The sequence below is a fragment of the Oryctolagus cuniculus genome, chromosome 9 (assembly GCF_051225735.1).
Source record: "Oryctolagus cuniculus isolate XC-2025 breed Fujian yellow rabbit chromosome 9, ASM5122573v1, whole genome shotgun sequence".
Taxonomy (NCBI): domain Eukaryota; kingdom Metazoa; phylum Chordata; class Mammalia; order Lagomorpha; family Leporidae; genus Oryctolagus; species Oryctolagus cuniculus.
Genome location: NC_142875.1, coordinates 110,584,649 through 110,607,173, shown reverse-complemented (window position 1 = coordinate 110,607,173; position 22,525 = coordinate 110,584,649). Strand labels below are relative to the sequence as shown.

The 22,525-nt window shown below is 44.2% G+C and overlaps 1 protein-coding gene and 1 long non-coding RNA gene across 4 annotated transcripts in view; one reads left to right on the top strand and one right to left on the bottom strand.

The window, feature by feature from the left end:
• Positions 1-1,735: 1,735 nt before the first annotated feature.
• LOC127492139 (uncharacterized) lies at positions 1,736-15,716 on the bottom strand. The gene is made up of 2 exons (XR_016213497.1): positions 15,417-15,716; positions 1,736-2,013 (listed from the first exon to the last, which is right to left on the bottom strand). It is a non-coding gene; the product is annotated as an uncharacterized LOC127492139 (long non-coding RNA).
• A 5-nt stretch (positions 15,717-15,721) lies between these two features.
• GPR19 (G protein-coupled receptor 19) overlaps positions 15,722-22,525 on the top strand; it is a 36,888-nt gene continuing 30,084 nt past the window's right edge. For 2 of the 3 annotated variants that reach the window (XM_070049398.2, XM_051850782.3), the window contains exons 1-2: positions 15,722-16,559; positions 17,061-17,113. Coding sequence is in view for 1 of the 3 variants with exons in the window: in XM_089304616.1 (XP_089160742.1) it covers positions 17,066-17,113; positions 20,168-20,236 (117 nt within the window). In the remaining 2 variants the exon portion in view is untranslated. Of the gene's footprint in view, positions 16,560-17,060; positions 17,114-20,167; positions 20,237-22,525 lie in introns of all 3 variants that reach the window. The other variant, XM_089304616.1, reaches the window with a different exon arrangement.

The following is a 22,525-nucleotide window of genomic DNA, read 5'->3' as shown; positions in this document are numbered from 1 at the left end:
CACCTTCTCCAGCATCATCACATTGATCCTCGTAAGACCATGGGGAGGTAGATGCTATTATCTTCTCTTGTAGATGAAGTCTTGAGATACAGGAGTGATTCTAAGCCATCCAAGAAAGCAGAGAAAGCACTAGCACTATTGCACTTGTGAGCTGAGCTTCCAGAAGCCGTTGTAGAAGATGAAACGCCTTGGTGGGTTTGTAAATTACATGACTGTGGCTTCATTGACTTAATTTACTTAAAATGTACTATTCGTACTCTCTGGAGAGGGGCGGCTGTTTGGCTCATACTTAAGACACCCATGTCCCATATCAAAGTGCCTGGGAAGTGCCTGGGCTTGAGTCCTGGCACCACTTCTCATTTCAGTTCCCACTAATGCACACCCTGGGAGGCAGCAGTCATGGCTCAAGTACTTGGATCCCTACACTCATCTGGGAGATCTGGATTGAACTCCTGGCTCCTCACTTCCCCAGCCTCAGCTTTTGCAGGTGTTTGGGGAGTCAACCAACGAGCAGAGGTTCTTTCTTTCTCTGTCTGTTTCAAATAAATAAAAGGAAAAAAGAAGGTTCTGGGGAAAATAGGATTCAAATCTATGGAAAGACAAAAAAGGAATCTTTGAAAAAAAAACCCAGGATTTAAGACTAGTGTTAAAATAATCTAATAAAATCAGAATTTAAAGAAAAAATGCATCAGGCATTTTTACTTAAAGAAAAAGTATCATTTTAAGTAGTGAACAAATACAAGTATACTAGTATTGCCAGTGTCATAGGAATAGGAAATAAATATCAAAACCTGGGTTTATGACCAGTAGCATGAGAGGAACATAAGTGGACAACTTCTGCGACTAACATGTGGAATTTGGAACAGTGAACAGATTTGCCACCAATCCACCATCTTTACATCCTGTTCTTCACATTGGAAAAATAAGAAGGAGAAAACTCTTCTTGGATTCAGATCTCAGTCTTCAGTTTATGCAAACAGACACCCAGGGAAAAAAAAAATTGGAAACTGCTCATTTTCTGCTCCTGACTACTCTGAATAATCACTTATGTAAGTGTTCATTTCTTCCTTCATTAAATTTTTAATGAGTCCTTCCCAGGCGCCAAGCTCTCCAGCGACACAGCAGAGGACAAAGATAGCTGAAGTCCCACTGTCACAGAGTGGAAGGCGGACAAAACACAAACGAGCAGAAGATGTCATGTTGCTTCAGTGTGAAGAAACAAACGAGTTTAGGGTGCAGGGAGGAAAGAAGGGAAAGCCTGTTCGATAAAGTGACATTTGAGAAGCAACCCGCTGGAAATGAGGGCATGGCCCATGGTATTTTCTATGCTCCAGGAAGAGGAAATGGCAAATCCAAAGGCTCCGAGGTAGGAATGTGCTGAGGATAATTTAGAGACAACAAGGCAACTAGTAAGCCAGAAACACAGTAAGTGGGTGCTTGGAGGCGGGAGGTAAAATCCAAGAGGAAATAGGGCCCAGATCACGTAAATTTTCTGTTACAGTATACACCAGCTTTTACTCCATTTGGGGTAAGTCCTCTATGAGCAGAGAGAGTTTCATCCTGACTTTGGCTAACTCTGATCACTTTGCTGCATGGGAAGAACTTCAGAGAAGCAAAAGGAGCACAGGACTGGCCATTGCACTTGGCCACTGAGGTCATTTTGAGAGGGATAGTTTTGGTAGAGTGGAAGATGTGATGATTTGACTGGTGTGGGCTAAAAAAAGACAGACTCATGTATATGCATGCTGTATATTCACATGAATAAAATATGCACATACACACCTCAGCTAAGCAGAGAACAGATGATTTCTATTATCAGGAAACCAGTCTGGAAGTAGGCCAGGCAGGGGCCAAGGGTGAGGTCTGACTGTGGAGGACCAAGCATACTAAAAAGGTACCAGAGGGGCAGGTATTTGGCACAGCAGTGAAGACATCACTTGAGGGCTGGCGCTGTGGCATAGTAGTTTAAGCATCCATCTGCTCTGCTTCTGATCCAGCTCCCTGCTGATATGCCTGGGAAAACAACAGAAGACAGCCTGAGTGCTTGGGCCCCTGCACCTGTGCAGGAGACTCGGATGAAGCTGCTAGCTCCTGGCTTCGGATAGACCCAGCTCTGGCTGTTGCAGCCACTTGGGGAATGAACCAGCAGATGGAAGACCTCTCCCTCTCTCTGTAACTGCCTCTCAAATAAATAAATCATAAAAAAAAAAAAGATAGCACTTGGGATGCTCACATCTGATATCAGAATGCCTGGGTTCAAGTTCCATATTTACTCCCAATTCTAGCTTCCCATTATTGTGTATCCTGGAAGGCAACAGATGATGGCTCAAGTACTTGGTTTCTGGCCACCTACATGGGAGGCCCGGATTGAATTCCTGGCTTCTGGCTTCAGCCTGGCCCAGCCCCAGCAGTTGCAAGCATTTAGGGGAATGACCCAGTAGGTGGAAAATGTCAGTCTACCTTTCAAATAAAAATAAATTGTTTATTTTTTTTAAGATTTATTTTATTTATTTGAAAGTCAAAGTTACACAGAGAGAGAAGGAGAGGCAGAGAGAGTCTTCCATCCACTGGTTCACTCCCCAGTTGGCCACAACAGCCAGAGCTGTGCCGATCCAAAGCCAGGAGCCAAGAGTTTCTTTCCGGGTCTCCCACATGGGTGCAGGGGCCCAAGGACTTGGGTCCGCTTTTTTTTTTTTTTTTTTTTTTGGACAGGTAGAGTTATAGACAGTGACACAGAGAGAGAGAGAGACAGAGACAGAGACAGAGAGAGAGAGAAAGGTCTTCCCTCTGTTGGTTCACTCCCCAAATGGCTGCTACAGCCGGCGCTGTGCCGATCCCAAGCCAGGAGCTAGGTGCTTCCTCCTGGTCTCCCATGAGGGTGCAGGGGCCCAAGTGCTTGGGCCATCCTCCACTGCCCTCCCGGGCCACAGCAGAGAGCTGGACTGGAAGAGGAACAACTGGGACTAGAACCTGGCACCCATATGGGATGCCAGTGCTGCAGGCGGAGGATTAATCTAGTGAGCCACAGCGCTGGTCCCTTGGGCCCTCTTCTACTGCTTTCCCAGGCCATAGCAGAGAGCTGGATCAGAAGTGGAGCAGCCGGGACTCGAACCGGCGCCCATATGGGATACTGGCACTTCAGGTGGCAGCTTTACTGCTACGCCACAGTGCCAGCCCCTTGTTTGTTTTAAAGATGCCACAGATGACTGCCCTCACCACTCTTTTCATTCTCTGGTTTTACACTACCTCCTTCAAAATCTTTTCTCAATTTTCACAATTATCAGTCTGACAAATGACCTTAAACCTCTGTGAAAGTGACTTCTATAGGGCAAGCATTGTGGCTCAGCAGGTTAAACTGATGTCTGCAATGTCAGCATCTCATATGAGTGCCAGTTTTGAATCCCAGCTGCTTCACCTCTGATCCTTCTCCCTGCCAATGAGGCTGGGAAAGCAGAGGAAAATGGCTGAAGTATTTGGGCTTCTGCCACCCACGTGGGAGACACAGATGGAGTTCCAGACTCCTGGCTTTGGCCTGGCCCAGCCCTGGCTGTTGTGGCCAATTGGGGAGCGAACCAGCAGATGGAAGTTTTGGTTCTTTTTCTTTGTCACTATGCCTTTCACATAAATAAACAAAAATATCTTTCAGAAAAAAAGAGAGTAACCACTACTGGATAATGTGCTAGGAAAATTAGCACATAATTAGCTTTGCTTTTGAGTCTCTCATTTCAACTAATATTTTGCTTAGAAAATCATTGTAGAGACAACATGTTCTGTTCTCACCAAACAGATTCTCTTATTTACCAAATAAACATAATTATAAGACTTCATTACAAAGGCATAGTATATTGGGGCCGGCCCTGTGTCGCAGTGGGTAAAGCCACTGCCTGCAATGCTGACATCTCATATGGGCACCAGTTTGAGTCCCTGTTGCTCCACTTCTGATCCAGCTCTCTGCTATGGCCTGGAAAAGCAGTATAAAATGGCCCAAGTCCTTGGGTTCCTGCACCCACATCAGAGACATGGAAGAATCTCCTGGCTTTTGACTTCAGCAGATGGAAGATCTCTCTCTCTCACTTTCTGCCTCTCCTTCTCTCTCTGTGTAACTCTTTCAAATAAATAAATAATAAATAAATAAATCTTTAAAAACAAATGCATAGTACATTAAAAGGCCAATGCATTGCACTTCTATTATTTGTGACAAAAAAACTTTCCCAGTGCAGTCATGACAGTGTTCTTCAAACCTCATCAGCTTGCTCAGGGTCTCCTGTATCAGTGGATCAATTATAACTCAGGGTCAAATGACATTTGTTGCCTGTTTCCTTAACTCTAGATTAGATTTTCTGACCTAGGCTGTTTCAGAATAGTTTTCCTGCTTTTCCTTTACTGAAGAGATCCAAAAGTTACGATCCAACTTTCCAAAATAGTTAGGCCCTCTGTGGCCACAGGAGGACAGAAGAGAGTTGGTAATAAGATAGAATTCCGTCTACAGAACAGTCACTAAACAGTTCTGCGTTTAAACAGCACAGAAGGGCAGCACAAAGCCGGGACTGTCGGTTTTAATCCTGCAAAGTGTCAAACCATAGCTATAGTTCAAATTTACTTTTCTACATGCATACACAAGAACTCTAATCACCAAGAAATTGAACTGAACTCTAAATTTGCATAGTTTACTTATTAAACATTTTGATCATTTTCATATTACCCACATAATAATCTGATTTTAACATTATTTTATTATAGAGTGTTTCAACAACTGTTTGTGCGGTCCAGATAGGTATTTTTTTATTTTTTTATTTTTTAGACAGGCAGAGTGGACAGTAAGAGAGAGAGAGACAGACAGAGACAGAGAGACAGAGAGAAAGGTCTTCCTTTTCCATTGGTTCACCCCCCAATGGCCGCTGCGACCGGCGCACCGCACTGATCCGAAGCCAGGAGCCAGATGCTTCTCCTGGTCTCCTCTGCGGGCACAGGGCCCATGGACTTGGGCCATCCTCTACTGCACTCCCAGGCCACAGCAGAGAGTTGGACTGGAAGAGGAGCAACCAGGACAGGATCCGGTGCCCTGACCAGGACTAGAACCCGGGGTGCCGGCGCCGCAGGTGGAGGATTATTGAGCCGTGGCGCCAGCCTCAGATAGGTATTATAAGCATTAACAAGTAAAGAAATAGAACTGAAGGTAAAAGATGACCCAATTATGGTCACACACAATTACTTCCAAAGTCAAGATAATAATTTAAATCTGATCTTGTCCCACAAAAACTAGCACTTTCAGAAAAGGTCCCCAGAAACACACAAGGACACATGCACTGCCTCTGTGACATATTCACCTTGACATCTAATATACATCCATAATCTTAAATTTCTGTATCCTCCAACGAGGCCAATTCCATGGCTCTAAACAAAATAAATGCAAAGTAAGATAAAGGGTTGCCTTAACAGTTAATACGCTTGTATCCCATATCAAACTGCCTTGGATTCAAGTCCTGCTTCTGCTTCCAATTCTAGCTTCCTGCTAATGAACATTCTGGGAAGCAGCAAGTAAAGGCTCAAGTAGCTGGGTCACTGCCACCTACTTGGGACACAGATTAAGTTCCCAGCTCGTGGCTTTGGCCTGACCCAGTCCCAGCTGCTGCATACATTTAGGTAGTGAACCAGTAGATGGGAGTTCTATCTCTGTCTGTATCTCTCTTTCTCTCTACCTTGCAAATAAAATTAAACAAATAAATGCAAAGTAGGTATTCAGGTGATAACCCAAGAGACAGCTCCTATTGTCTTCTACTGAGGGTCCTAACACATTTGACACAGCAACCTATGAATCTACAGCCCCTTCTAGGAGAAAGTGTCCATCCCTGGGCCATGATGTGGGCTTCTGCTTAGAGTCCAAAAGAAGGAAGATGGTTTTCAGCCAAGCCAATCTTACACTTTCACTCAGAGATTAGAACTGGGAAGCACAGTAAGAACCAAAGGATTACTGTGAGTATAGAATAGACAATGCAGAGAGAAGATGTTGGGGGACCAGCAGGCATTATGTGCTGGAGCGATGGGCCGTGGGCTCCTATGGCAAAGATATGCAAACATCCAAGATTCAAAATGGATCCCTAATTTCTGTTTACCTGGGACCCTTTCAAGGTCCCATAGTTTAGTTTTTCATGTCTAAAGGACTTGGCAGAACAGCTAAGAACTCTGTTACACCCATAAACACACATGCACACATATTCCACACATGACTTGCAGTAACAAGTGGGACTGTTCTTTACAGCCAAAAGTCTTTACCCAGCCACCGCCCACAGATGGTCTGGGGAAGCTTCAAATTATGTAAGAGATATTCTCCATATCCAATGTAAGGGCACATTCAAGCTCACATGAAACATATGATAGTTTGATTAAAGGTGTACTTCATTCACTCAGTATGAATCTATTGATTATCCACAATGCATCAGGCATTATGGTGGATGCTGGAGTCACAGACACAAATCAGCAATGGAGACAAATAAAATGGAGTTTCTGCATTTGAGGGGCTCCCAGTTTAATCTGGCTGCCTTAATGGTCAAGTCTCTTTTGCATATAGGTCATTCTAACAGAGCACATATTCTCATGATGAGATTAGGGTCAGAATACTGTATGATCAAGTCAGGGGCCAACACTGTCACATAGCAGGTAAAGCCACTGCTTTTGATGCCAGCATCCCCTATGTGCGCAAGTTCAAGTCCCTGCTGCTCCAGTTCTGATCAATTTCCCTGCTAATGTGTCTGAAAAAGCAGTGGAAGATGATCTAAGTCCTTGGCCCCTTGCCACCCATGCGGAAGACCAGGATGAAGCTCTTGGCTTTGGCCAAACTCAGCCCTGGCCATTGTGGCCATTTAGGGAGTGAACCAGCAGACAGAAGATTTCTCTCTCTTTCCCTACCTCTGTAACTCTTTTAAGTAAATAAGATAAACCTTAAAATATTTTTTGAAACCTTTACCTTTCAAATAAATACATAAGTCTTTTTAAAAAATAGTAACAAGGGTCTGGCACCGTGGCACACTAGGTTAATCCTCCGCCTGTGGCACCGGCATCCCGTATGGGTGCCAGGTTCAAGTCCCAGTTGCTCCTCTTCCAGTCCAGCTCTCTGCTGGAAAATATAAGTTTACTTTTTTAATGTTTATTTTCATCTACATGAAAAGCAGAGTGACACAAAGACTTCATCCGGGCCTCACACACAAGGGGCAGACGCCCAAGTATTTAGGGCATCTTAGCAAGAAGGTCGGTCTGAAGCAGAGGAGCCAGGATGCAGAATCAGCACTCGAGTACAGGATGTGAGCTTCGCAAGTGGCAATTTAACCACCTGCATCACCATCTCCGCCCCAGAAAATATAAGTTAAATTAGAAGAGGTAAGGGAGAAGGCATGAGTAAAGGGAGAAGGAAGACCTAGAGAAACATGAGTATGGATGCACATTTACCACAGGTCTATATTTACCATGAATTTAGTCATAATGAAATTTTTTTTTAATTTTAAAGATTTATTTTTTTTTTTTGAAAGGCAGAGTTACAGAGAGAGGGAGAAGGAGGGGTGGAGAGAGAGAGAGAGGGAAAGAAAGAGAGAGAATCTCTTCTGTCCACTGGTCTACTCCCCACAAATGGCTCCAATGGCTGGGCTAGGCCAGGCCAAAGCTAAGAGCCTGCAACTCCATTTCCCACATGGGTGGCAGAGGTCAACTGCTACTGCTTTCCCAGACACATTAGCAGGGAGCTGGATTGTAAGTGGAGCAGCCAGAACTAGAACCTCTGATATGGGATGCTGGCATCTCAGGTGGCAGTTAAACCATCTGGCCACAATGCCAGCCCCAATAAAATAAAAGGTTAAAAAACTCACCAGTACCTACTCTAACATGTTAGCTTGACTTTCTAATGTTATTCAATACAGAGTTTTATCAATTTTTTTCTTTGAAAGGAGAGAGAGAGAGATCTTTCATCTGCTTGTTCATTTCCCAAATACCTGAAAGAACTGAGGCTGAGCCAGGCTGAAGCTGGGAGCTAGGAAGGAACTCAATCTGGGTTTCCAGTATAGAGACCATCACCTGCTGCCTCCCTGAGGGTGCATTTGCAGGAAGCTGAAACTCAAACCCAGGGACACAGTTGAGTGATGCTGTGTCCCAAGGCTGCTATGATTGTCCTTAAGTGCCTGTCCCCTGTTGTACTTTCTTAAGCACTAGAGATGTGAGTCAAATATCAACTTTTATTTTTTATTTATTTTTTAAAAGATTTATTTATTTATTTGAAAGACAGAGTTACAGAGAGACAGAGGCAGACAGAAAGGTCTTCCATCCGCTGGTTCACTCCCCAGACGGCTGCAACAGCCAGAGCTGCACTGATCCAAAGTCAGGAGCCAGAAGCTTCTTCCAGATCTCCCATGTGGGTGCAGGGGTCCAAGCACATGGGTCACTTCCTCTGCTTTCCCAGGCCAGAGCAGAGAGCTGGATCGGAAGTGGAGCAGCTGGGACTCGAACCAGTGCCCATATAGGATGCTGGCACTGCAGGCAGCAGCTTTACCCACTATGCCACAGTGCTGGCCCCTCAACTAATATTTTAAATTTTAGAAATATTCTATTACTAAAATAATTTTGGGATGCAGCATAATTAAAATTTTGACAAGTACTTAAGCACACCTAATTTGTATGAACAGTAAGTCTAGTCACTAATGAAATTTTGGAAAGCGAACAAAATAGTCACTCTCTTTAATGAGAAGGAGATTTAATTCTCCACATAAAAACTAAAAATAGGGACCAGTAGGTTAATCCTCCGCCTGTGGCACTGGCACCCCATATGGGCGCCAGTTCGAGTCCCAGCTGCTCCTCTTCTGATCCAGCTCTTTGCTGTGGCCTGGGAAAGCATAAGATGGCCCAAGCACTTGGGCCCTGCACCCGCATGGGAGACCAGGAAGAAGCACCTGGCTTCTGGCTTCGGATCAGCACAGCGCTGGCTATTGCGGCCATTTGGGGAGTGAACCAGTGGATGGAAGACCTTTCTCCCTCTCTTTCTCACTGGCTGTAACTCTACCTCTCAAATAAATGAATTAAAAAAAAATTCCTGGAGTAGGTATTGTGGCACATCAGGTTAAGCCGCTTCTTGGGATGCCTACACTCTATACTGAAGTGCCAGTTTGAGTACTGGGTTCTCTTTTCCAATTCAACTTCCTGCTAATGTGCCTGGGAGGCAGCAGGTCGTGGCCCAAGTTCTTGGGTTCCTGTTACCCACATGGGAGATTCAGATGAAGTTTGGCTCCTGATTTCAGCCTGGCCTAGTCTAGCTATTCCAAGTATTTGGGAAATGAACCAGTAGATGGAAGATATTTTTCTCTGTCTCTGTCTCTGTATCTCTCTTTGTCATTCTGCTCTTCAATTAACTGATTATTTTAAAAATGTAATTCTAATATAACAAGAAAAAATAAAGAAAAACACTATTCTATACAGAAAAACTACATAGTAGTAGCACAAGTACAAGGTCAAATATGGTACACAAAATGCTATAAATGTTCTAGAGAGAACAGGGAAGACTTCACTGAAAAGGTGAACTTTAGCTGGGAGAAGAGGCTAACTGAGTACATGATGTACTAAATGTTACGTTGGGGACTAGAAGAATTATCTTATTTCCCTATTATTGCTCGCTCCCACTATGCAAAATCACTATAATCATATACCAACTCTTTGAAAATATAGGATTGGAATTCTCTCTTCCTTTTGCTTTCTGAGAGTCCTGTCTCTCATAATAAAAACTTTATATGCCACACATAGTCATTATTTAGCTCATAAGCCTTTGGTATATAGGGAAATAAAGTCAACATAATTATAACATCAATATAATATCTTGGTTCTTTAATTTTCCCAGCACACAAACATTCTGAAGCAATCATGGGCAAGCCTTTCCACAAATAAATAGAAAAACTTAGGAATATATAGGGAAAAGGCAGAAATTCTGCAGGAATGCCTTCCGTTAGTGGAAACGGAGGTCTTTATAGGGACTGGCAGTGTGGCACAGCAGGCAAAGGCGCTGCTTGCATTGCTGGCATCCTATATCACAGCGTTGGTTCCAGTTCCAGCTGCTATACTCTTGGCCTGGGAAAAGCAGCAGAAGATGGCTCAAGTGTTTGGGGGCCCCTACAACCCACATGGGAGACCCGTAGAAAGCTCCTAGCTTTGGCCTGGCACAGGCCTGGCCCAGCCCTGGCCGTTGCAGCCACTTAGGGAGTGAATCATTGGATGGAGGAAGATCTGTTCTTTTCTCTGTAACTGTGCCTTTATATGTAATAAATAAATACATCTTTAAAAAATAAAATAGAGACCTGTTTAGAGGCTTCAGGCTTTTCACCCCACTGAGCTGCCAAGAGTAAAGCAAAGTGTAAAGCAACATTCTCTGCTGTGGGTGGTATACCCTCGAGGGCACACACGAGCTTGTCCAGCGCGGAAGATGCTCTGGGAATAAAGGTTCTAACCTTTATTCCAACAGAAACAGGAGATACATTGTGCAATGCTGTAAAAGCAGCCACATTTTTAAAGAATAAAAGTAAAAGCAAGCAGGTGAAATGACATTCCAACATGTAATCAGTATGAAAATCAATATAAAAATACATTTCTACACTTCCTTTATACTAATTTCTTGAAATCTGCTATATGTTTTACACTAACTGTATATCTCAATTTGGATTAGTACATTTAAGTGCTCAATAGCTGCACTATTACGTTAAACAGCACAGGCCTAAAGGACGACTGTGATGTTAAGTACAAATGCCAGCAGAGATTTAATTTTGGTAGCATCTTTTACTAGTATAGCAATTTTAAAAAAAGATTTATTTTTATTTGAAAAGTAGAGTTACAAGAGAGAGAAGGAAACAGAGATCTTCCATCCACAGGTTCACTCCCTAAATGACCACAATGGCCCAGTCTGTCCAGGCTGAAGCCAGGAGCTTAGAACTCCATCTAGGTCTCCTGCATGGGTGGCAGAGGCCCAAGCACTCAGGCCATCTTCCGCTGCTCATCAGCAGGCGGCTGGCTCTGGAGTGGAGCAGCTCGGACTCAAACCAGCACTCACTTGGGATGCCAGCTTTGCAAGTGGCAGCTTAACCTGATGCACCACAACACTGACCTCCATAGCAATTGTTTTTTGATTTGACATACAGATACACTCAGAGAAAGAGGGAGAGAGAGAGAAGACACACACAGAGAAAGAGAGCTTTCATCCACCTTCACTGCCCAGATGTCCACAACAGCCAGGGCTGGGCTGGAACTGAAGCCAGGAGCTGGGAATTCAATCCAGAATTTCCATACGGGTGGCAGGAATCCAAGTACTTGAGCCATTATTGCTGTTTCCCAGGGTCTGCCTTATCAGGAAGCTGAAGTCAGGAGCTAGAGCTGGAAATGGACCTAGGCACTCTAATTTGAGATGTGGGTATCCTGTTAGGACAAATGTCCACTTTGGCACAGCAATTTTTGCGGTCCTCAGATTAGTTTTTGAGTGGTCATCTCCTGTATTTCCCATAAGTCCTACTTTATATATTTATATACATATATATATATACATATTTTTGACAGGCAGAGTGGACAGTGAGAGAGAGAGAGAGAGAGAAAGGTCTTCCTTTACTGTTGTTTCACCCTCCAATGGCCGCTGCGAAGCCAGGAGCCAGGTGCTTCCTCCTGGTCTCCCATGTGGGTGCAGGGCCCAAGCACTTGGGCCATCCTCCACTGCCTTCCCAGGCCATAGCAGAGAGCTGGACTGGAAGAGGAGCAACTGGGACAGAATCCAGCGCTCCGACCGGGTCTAGAACCCAGTGTGCTGGTGCCGCAGGTGGAGGATTAGCCTATTGAGCCGCAGCACCGGCCAAGTCCTACTATATTAAATACAGCAGTTTAAAGAGCATACTTGTTTTCCCCGGACATATGAAGAGTCTTCAAAAATTAATGAAAAGTGATTATGAAAAAAAAAACTGCATGGATTTCAAAGTTTTTGTGCTAAAATAAATTTATCTTTTACATTTGAAGTACCCTAGTACTTTCCTAGTCACTTTTTTTAAAAAGATATATTTATTTACTTGAAAGGTAGAGTTACAAGAGAGAAATCTTCCATTCGCTGTTTCACTCACTAAATGGCTACAACATCTGGGGTTGGACCAGGCTGAAGCCAAGAGTCAGGGGCTTCATTTAGGCCTCCCACATGGATGGCAGGGTCCAAGTACTCGGGCCATCTTCTGCTGTTTCCCCAGGTGCATTAGCAGGGAGCTGGATTGGAACTGGAGCAGCTGAGACTTGAACTGGCACTCATATGGGATACGAGTAACTCAGGCAGTGGCTTTATCTACTGTATCATACCTCCTGGTCAATCTTTCAGCTAGAAGTAGTCATATGGTAAAATCTTGGGTAATAATATGAAAGGGAAGTCTGTCAAATCATATGGGAAAGTTTTTTGGCTTTGTTAAGAAGACAGAAGTTTCAAGAAGAGCTTTTTTTTTTTTTTCCATACCCTTTCATATGAGAACATGATGTTTAGGGCTGGGGCAGCCACCTTGTGATGGTGATAAAAGACCTTTTTTTTTTGACAGGCAGAGTGGACAGTGAGAGAGAGGGAGAGAGAAAGGTCTTCCTTTCCCGTTGGTTCACCCTCCATGGCCACTGTGGCTGGCGCACCACGCTGATCCGAAGGCAGGAGCCAAGTGCTTCTCCTGGTCTCCCTTGCGGGTGCAGGGCCCAAGGACCTGGACCATCCTCCATTGCACACCCGGGTCACAGCAGAGAGCTGGACTGGAAGAGGAGCAATCGGGACAGAATCCGGCCCCCCAAAAGGGACTAGAACCCAGGGTGCCGGCGCCAAAGGCGGAGGATTAGCCTAGTGAGCCGTGGCGCTGGCCAATAAATGACTCTTTAATACATCGAAGATAACAGAACAGTAAGGTTTCTTTCCTTATCAGAGACATAAAGGAAATGAAAAATTCAGCCATGCAAATACAGGGGTGGAAGGACGCAGGGGTGGAGTTCCCCAGCAGAAGAGTGAATCAGCAAAGATGTCCTCAGTGGACATTGCTGAACACTCACAAGCTAAGTTTGCCCTTCTCTGTCTCGTCCATCCCTCTCTTGCTCTTCCCTTTGACTGAAACAGTGATAGAGAATACTGAATACTGCCAATACTTAACAGAGCAGAGAGCTGGAAGCAAAAGCAAAATAGTTCCATAATATCTCTTATTTGCCTTGGTATCATAATAAATCAAGAGCCCACGTTCACTAATGTACATGAGTACAGTTTTTCCACTAATTTACAATGTCAGGGTAATTACAAGGGAGGATGCCAAAAATACTGGCTAAGGAAACTACATGGTTGGGGTGGGCATTTGGTACATGGTTAAGACACACTTAGGATGGCTGGCACCATGGCTCACTAGGCTAATCCTCCGCCTGCAGTGCCGGCACCACAGGTTCTAGTCCCGGTCGGGGCACCAGTTCTGTCCCAGTTGCTCCTCTTCCAGTCCAGCTCTCTGCTATGGCCTGGGAAGGCAGTGGAGGATGGCCCAAGTGCTTGGGCCCTGCACCTGCATGGGAGACCAGGAAGAAGCATCTGGCTCCTGGCTTCAGATCGGCGCAGTGCGCCAGCCGTAGCGGCCATCTGGGGAGTGAAGCAACGGAAGGAAGACCTTTCTCTCTCTCTCTCTCTAACTCTGCCTGTCAAAAAAGAAAAAGACACACTTAGGATCCCACATCCCATATCTGAGTGAATCCCAGTTTCCTGCTAATGTGCAGCCTAGGAAGCACCAGATGATGGCTCCAGAACTTGGGTCCCTGTCACACGTGGGAGACCTAGATTGATTTTCAGATTCCTGGCTTCAGCCTGGCCCAGCCCCAGCTATTGTAGGCATTTGCGGAGTAAAGTAGCAGATGGGTGACCCCTGTGTCCATCTCTCTGCCTTTCATGTAAAATGAAAATAAAATAATTAATTTTTAAAAAGAAATGGTTAACATTTTCAACACTGATTGTATAAATTTGGGAAGTATATTTCCTGAGTCACGTGGTGATCGATACACTAGTCAGTTTCTTTTATACATCAATGGATTTTTTTCAGCAAAGAAAAAGTTGTATACCTTACCAGTCTAACACTACAATTTTCATCCCATAAAAATGCACCAGGAGTATCAAAGGATTCAAATGTCTTAATCAACTCCTCTTATTCTCATACTTAATCTTCATTAAAGCCATCTTCTCACGTGCAATAAAAGGTTCCTCTTTGTTTTACACGAGTTGTCTCAACAAAACCAGCCATCTATCTGAGTCACTCTTAATTATTAAGGTGAATCAGAAGCTCTTTCACCTTATCCACACTTTTCCTCCTCCATGAAGAAAGTGTCAGTTAATACTGCCTCAAAAAACTGGTCAGCATCCTCTCTCAATTGCGGCATTGTACCTCTAGCTATGGAGCAGGATTTTAAAGTCACTCCTCACTTTGGTACCAACATGTTTAAAAGCAAGAAGCCAAACTACAAGATTTAATAAATTTTACTAGCATATTGAAAACATTAAGACAATCTAAAGGCTACCCTTTTCAAGTGATGCCTTCTCGGATACTGGAAGCATTTACAACCTTCAAAATTTGGCCCCATCTGCCCATTTATCCACACATTTCCTCTACTTAATTTCATGTTACTGAAAGAAATCTCACCTTGTAGAAAATTCTTATTACAAATTAAAGTCTTCAAATTCATCGTTCAGCACCAAACTGCTCCAGGGGCAGTTTGGCCTAGAGGTTAAGTATTAAGATGCCTGTGGATGCCTAGAATGTGAGGGTCTTGATTCCATGGGTACCTGTCTCTAGCTCCTGATTCCAGCTTCCTGCTTTAAGCAGAGCCTGGGAAGCGGCTGTGATGGCTCAAAAATTGGGTTCCTGCCACCTCTGTGGAGAAACCTGGGTTGAGTTCCCATCTCCAGCCTCAGCCTAGCCCCAGCCATCATAGAAATTTGGGGTGTGAACCAAAGGATGGAAATTACACCTCTCAAATAAAAAAAAAAACTATAGTCCAATAAAATTACCAGTTAATACATATGCTTTTTATCCAATTCTAAAGATCCAGATTAAAATGTATCATCAGAGACCCTTCCACGAAGACTATTTTAAAAATCTGCTTTCCTGCCTGTTTTTCAAGTGGAACCAGTGCTACCTAAAACACGAAGCTTCCTCAGATCTCGTTTTATATGCACCACTGTCTTCTAAGCCACCTGAAACTTTGCAAAGAACTTCAAACCATCTCTCAGATTTGCTTATTGGCTTGTGCTTTTCCAGAGTCACCTCTTTTCAGTTTCAAAATCTGCATGGCTGCCTTTCTGATTCAGCTTCGTCCTCATCACGCCGGCACGTGGTTCAGGCTCAGTCGCATTTTTACCGCAGGGCTCCCTAAATATCTACCTCGCGTTTGGCTCACTGTTGCCGCTCACCGCGTCTTGGAAAGGGGCCTGCGGGGCTCTCACACCGTGCATGACGGCGCTGCCGCCTCGCCCACTTCTGAGGGCTCCGAGTCCCGTTACCGTTATTTTCACTGGCTTCAAGTTTGCGACCTGTCCTGTTTTAAACCTCTGACCGGTCCTCCCAAAAGAACACCTGATTTTCCCGACGAGGCGCACGCCAGCGCAGCCGGCGAGGGCGCCCAGGGAGGCAGGGAGCGCGGCCTACGCGGCGCCCCCTTCGTAAACAGATCGCCGCGCAAGCGCAGTGGCAGCTGCGGGGAACCGGGCTGCTCGGTAGCCAATGGGATTTTTAATGTAGTGAAAAGAGGAAAATAAAGCAAATACTGGCTCCTAACGAGACCATCGGTTGGGTTTTTAATATTTTTATTTCCGTTTTTCTCATGTTTCTGAAGAACTAGTTGTGCGGCCTCCGGGGCCTCGCAGATGGAAGCCCTTCGTAGAATTACGTTAACCTAATTTATTCTTGCCACGGAGTCTTGATTTGTCTTTTTTTTTTTTTTTTTTTTTTTTTTTTGACTGCAGCACTAATGTATTGGGGCCAGGAAAGAAAAAAAAAAAAAAATAAAAAGGTGGAGGGGCGGGCACGACAACGCCACAAAAAAACATTTCTGGTCTTCGGCCTTTCCCGAACATCGCGAGATCTGGCTGCGGAGAAGCGAGACTCCCGCCCGGGGCCTTTCACGCATGCGCTTGGCCTTTAGCGCGCAAAAATTTCAAACATCTTCTGCCGGGTTTTAAGAGGCAGCCAAGTTTGGTGTTCAGGAAACGTGCGTCACGTTGACCCGATGGATTCAAGTGCACAGCCCCACAGCCTTCGAGATTTTGCAGTCAAAACTCCACATACTTGAATGTCTTCCTTTCTTTCCGTTTTTATACTGGCTCTGGACGCTGAGAGGTTTCAGCGAATCAAGTGAACAAACAGGAGTGGGACAGCCGGTCACGGTTTTAAAAATGAGTGATGAAGTTTTCGTTGTTTGAAAAGATGACTCTGGGAGCGACACAAAAAGAGATAAACGTGAGGAGCCAAAGAATTTTTTTTTTTTCCCTTCAGCAGACCAAGAGAGGACTGTGAACGTGAACTAAGGTAATGATGGGAAGATGTGACGTAAACGAGGCTTCTTCCAAAAGTTCGTGGGGAAGGGAATTAAAAATAAGTTTATTGTGGAGAAAAAAATTTTGAAATCCATACCTATGGGGGCCCTTCAAAAAGTTCATGGAAAATATATATTAAAAACTTATGTGTGGTTTTCAGATTTTCTTTTTGCACAATAAACTTATCTTTTAATTCCATTTTCTATGAATATTTCGAGGTACTCTGGTAGCGTACGTGAGAGGTAAAACTATTGACAGTAGAGGGAGTTTTTTTCCTCTTTTTAAGTAGCTGTACATGTTTATGAACTGGAAGGCAGAAATGCCACACATTTTGTCCATGATATATGGCATACAGGTAGGAATTGGGAAATGAATGGAACAAGGAATATTTTAAAAGTCATAGTCCTGAGCAAGGGCTACTGTGGGGATAGGTGTCAGGAATTTGAGAGCATACTTGAGGGATCTGACTAATCTGACTCCTTTTTCCTCCCAGGACCCATGGGACAGCTGCACAAGCATTGGATTTTGCTCTGTAGCATCTTCGAGGTACCATCCAGCTGCTGAAGTGTCCTCTTTCCAATGGAGTCTCTCTGGCCCCTGCTACCTCCCACCAACCCCACCTCTCAGCCAGAATGAAATGTGGATTTCACGGAATGAAACGTGGAGTGTAGCCGCTAGTTACTCAGATGTATCCCTGGCACATTACAAACGTTCCTGCTTTTAGGGGTGGCAGTTGTGGTGCAGCAGGTTAAGCCACTGCTTGGGGTGCCCGTTTGCTATAATGGAGTGCTGGTTCAAGTTCTGGCTACTCCACTTCCAATCCAGCTCCCTGCTAATGCATAGGGAAGCAGGGATGATGGCTCAGGTACTTGAGTTCCTGCCGCCTGCCCGTGTTGGAGATCTGGATGGAATTCCTGGCTCCTGGCTTTAGCCCCGCCTAGCCCTAGCTGTTGTGGCATTTGGAGAGTGATTCAGGGGATGGAACTGTTCTTTTTCTCTCTCTGTCTTTCCTCTGTCACTCTGCCTTTCAAATATATATATATATATATATATATACATATATATACACACATATGTTTAAGTACTTAATTCTAAACTCTAGCTTCCTATTTCACTAGGTGTTAGAGTCCATCTTGACATTGGCAGCATCCTATGCAAATTAGTATATTTTTTTCTCTAAAGATTATTAATTTATATACTTATCTGAAAGGCAGAGTTACAGAGAGAGATCTTCCATTTGCTGGCTCATTCCCCAAACAGCCGCAACTGTCAGGGCTGGGCCAGGCTGAAGCCAGGCTATAAGAGCTTTTTCTGGGTCTCTTATTTGGGTCATCCTCCACTGCTTTCTTTTCTTTTCTTTTTTTAATTTTTTTGACAGGCAGAGTTAGACAGAGAGAGAGAGAGACAGAGAGAAAGGTCTTCCTTCCGTTGGTTCACCCCCCAAGTGGCTGCTACAGCTGGCGTGCTGTGCCGATCCGAAGCCAGGAGCCAGGTGCTTCCTCCTGGTCTCCCATGGGGTGCAGGACCCAAGTACTTGGGCCATCCTCCACTGCACTCCCAGGCCACAGCAGAGAGCTGGACTGGAAGAGGAGCAACCAGGACAGAATCTGGCGCCTTGACCGGGACTAGAACCCGGTGTGCTGGCGCCGCAAGGCGGAGGATTAGCCTAGTGAGCTGCGGTACCAGCCCCTCCACTGCTTTCTCAGGTGCATTAACAGAAAGCTGGATTGGAAGTGGAGCAGCCGGAACTTGAACCAGAGCCCACTGGGATGCTGACACTGCAGCTATGACTTAACCTGCTACACTTTAGTGTCAGCACCTACTCAGTATATTTTGATTCTGTGTGTACTTTCTGGAGTATAAAGCAGAGGAATGCTCATGGAGTACATAATTCTAAGCCCCAAAAGGAATGGCTGTTGGTAGGCAATATAGCTTTATCTGTAGTAAAAACTAAATCCGGATTGGCATTAGCAATGATGGAGAAGAATCCAGGTATTAGTGTATAGACTTGTTAAGTATCCTATCAAGAAGTTCTCCCTATTCAACTTGACTTCATTTTAACAGCCTAGAATGTATCCTGTCAGCTGGACTGTATGTGTGGAATTCAAGAGAAAATGCTGCAGGGAAAATCCATAGATGCAGTAGAATAGGATTTCTGGGTTGAAGCCTGGATGTCTTCTTGTAGAGTGAGATTATCCAGCTTTAAGAGGCTTGACATCTCAAAATAAGGCCATTGAAATTCTGCAGAATTGGGAATCAAAATTTTGGGTCTGCCAATCAGTCTGTGTGAACTTTCTGAACCCCAGTTTCCCAACTGTAAATAAAGGTAACAGTGTCTGTTTCGTAGGGTTATTATAATGATAGAGTGATGTACTGTTGAAAAGACTACATAAGTTGTCAGCATAGAACTTAGGGTACAGTATATGATCAGTATATGAGTTTTTTGCTTGAGCCTCCCACCACACTTATGCATGTCACCTAGACACTGAATTGTGGATGCTTTGTAGAACAGAGGTCCATCGAGATACACAGAGCCTTAAGACAGGATCTCTATCTTAGAGTCATCTGGGAAGCTTTTAAAAATCCTAATGCCCAAACTTGACCCTAGACCCATTAAATCAGAATTTCTGGAATTAAGACCCACACCTCAGTGGTTTTTAAAGCTCCCTATTGTGCAACTATGGTTGAGAACCACTGCTTTACAAGTTCCCTCTAGGTGAAAGTAAATTAATTTTTGATTTAAGCCCTCCTAATCTGGATAGTTATATATTTGAAAAATTTCTGAAGGACTGAAGGCTAGAGTTTGACATAGCGGATGGACAGGGCATAATGAGCTTTATTCAGGAGGGAGGCCACTGTGATATGAATGGAGTAAGCATCCTGGTTTGGGAAAGGTCAATGTAAAGTCACTAACATGGAAGTCAGGAATAGACAAGATTTGCCAGAGATGGAAGATTCTTAGCCTGTGAGGCTGGTCCTTTGATGTAGCTCAGGCTAGACAGATGATAATGTCTTTATTGGGTTACCATTTGGTGAAACTTGGGCCATCAACAGGGACGATGGTGGTAATGGGATGGAATGAACTTTTACCACTGCTGTGTTGCATTTGTTGGGGAAAAGCATCAAGATATGACTTTGACGTGTATGCATGTGGGTGTTTTCCTCCAGTAGGTTGGTATACCTTTTCCCATAGCCTGTCAGGGTAGATGTGGCTGTTTGACCACCTGTGTGGTTTTGTTGGTGCTGACAGATGAAAAAAGTCAGGCTCAAGCCTGTCATTGTAGCTTTTCAGTGAATAGCCAATTCCTTAGAATAGGAGAGTTGGCACATCTGGGTCAGGAATTTATACTTCTAAGAGACAAGGTACTTTCTAGTAGGACAACTGTGGTTTTTAGGAATATCAATAGTTCAGAAGTTGAAACCACCGTGGCTTTAATCAAATCTAGGGAGTATTGGCTACCTCTTCTTGCAGATTCAGTTTTCCCTTCACCCCTGCTGTGGTGTCTGTGCCAAGCCCTCTGACTGTTAGTTCAACATCCATGCTCCAAGGGAACTGGAAAGCCTTGGAATAATGCCTTGCCTCTGACCATGCTGTTGTAGGCTTGCTGTTGGCCCAGACAGCCACAGAAGATGCAGAGCCTCAGTTTCCTCATCAGTAAAACAGAAATGGTAATAATAATGCAAGTCTCCTTGGGCTGATTGTTGGGTTAAATGACAGTATTGCAGAACAGTTCTCCCAAACTAGTTGAAGGTATTGCTGTAGAACCCTCAAACCTGAGTCCACTTGCCTATCATACAGAAACCAATCACTGACATTGAGGTGGCGGTAAAAAGTAGATACTCGCAAAGTGCAGAGCAAGGAATGAAGCAGCTAATGCTTAATTCCCAGGCTCCCAGAGGAATTAAAGACGAAGGTTCTTATAGAGTGAAATTGGGGTAAGAGGTGCATGTTCTTCAGTTTTTGCCCAAGCTCCTGGTTGATCAGTGGTGCTTGTGACATTCCTTTGATTGGTAGTGATACTGTGCTCTTTAGAGAATTTTTATGGTGGTCAGATGGTGGTGACCTTCTGCCCCAGACATGGAATTTCCCTGCCTGAACCTGGAATTCCCCAAACAAACCCCTCAGGACAATATTGGCCAACAAATTTTATCTACTGGAGAAGCAAATTACTTCTTGAGTCTGGTGGTTAGAACATTTTTTTTAAAAAGATTTATTTATTTATTTGAAAGAGCTAGAGAGAGAAAGAGAGAGAGAGAGGTCTTCTATCTACTGGTTCACTCCCCAGCTGGCCGCAATGGCCGGAGCTGTGCCGGTGCCCACATGGGATGCCGGCACTGCAGGTGGCTTTACCCGCTACACCACAGCGCCAGCCTGGTGGTTAGAAAATTGTAGGGCCAGCTGTGTCACTCAATTCAGTGAGTTCCTTTTGATTCTAAAGGACAGGCAAGGACACCTAGGGCTAAGAGTGGGAGGCTGGGTCCTGGTGATATCTTGCCTGTGCTTTTAAGGACATTTGAATAGGGGTTCATTTTCAACATCATGTATGTAAATACCTGATACATGCTTAAATATTACTTGTTCTTGATAGTAGTAATAATATTGACCTAGAGGAGAGATCATATCCAAGTCACCATCTGATGATTCTCTAAGAATTTCTCCAAACACGTATCCAACTTTTTTGATAATTCAATTTCCTGAAGGTGGCAAGTGTTAGAATTAAGAATTGAATTTCTCTGTATCTCATAGAAAAGCTGAATGAATCTGACTCTTCTGCTAAAGCACTAGGAGGAATGGAATCTTAAGCTGTGACTATTGAGCCAGGAAGGAGCGTTACTTTTGGAAATTACACTCCTGCATCTCTCTGCCACCTCTTCTTTTACAAAGTTGGCCTTTCTGCACCTTGAAAGTCAGGATTTCTTCTAGAAAAAGTACATATTCAAAATTGCCTTGGGGCTTGCATCCCATATGGGTTGCTCCACTTCCAATCAGCTCCCTGCTGATGTACTTGGGAAAGCAATGGAAGATGGCCCAGGTGCTTGGGCCCCTGCCATCCATGTAGGAAATCCAGATAGAATTCCAGGCTCCTGCCTTTGGCCTGGCCCAGCCCTGGCCATTGCAGCTATCTAAGGAGTGAATCAGCAGATGGAAAATCTGTCCCTTTCTGTGTCTTCCCTTCTCTCTCTGTAATTCTGCCTTTCAAACAATTTTTTTTTTTTAAGAATTGCCTTGGTTAGGATTCTCAGGAACAATGACATGTTAGTGTTATGAGACAAGTGTATAGTTAGTTTAAATTCCTGATTTAAAGTAATCCAAGTGCTATCCAAATATCTAAAATCATTTAGCAATTCATATTCAAAAATATTTATCTTTTATCCCATAAAGTTGTAAAGCATTCATAAACTGTTCCTAGTATTAACCCTCCGGTTCTAATGTACCCCCCACCCCACCCCGGTTAGGACTTAGGACTTAGTCCTAAAAGTTCCAAAAGTCAGAAGTCCTACCCCAAGGGGAGGTAGTATCTTCTTGTGTTCCCCCCAGCCCTCTGTGAATGCATTCCGTGGTCCTTCCTGAGGGTGAAGGGAGATACAATAACAGATCTATCCTAATTCCTAGAATCCTTTCAACATTTAAGATCAGCCACAATTCTGGAAAGAAAGAGCCCATTAGGTAAATTTGGCACTGAAAATGCTAATTGAAAGCTGTCCTCAGCAATTCAGACCTTTCTCCCCTTCCTTTCTTTAGTCAGCACGGTCCCATGGTGACTGATTTTGAAAGAAATCATCCCCTTCAGCAGTTACCTAGCACCATGGCAACCAGGACGTCAGCAAGCAGGATAGACCCGCACAAAACAGCTCCTACCAGGCACTCAACCCTGCCTGAGGCCTACTTTTGGGGCTGAAGACCTCCAGACTGGTTTTCCCAAGAATTCCTGTGCATTCCTGTGGTTTTTCCCATGG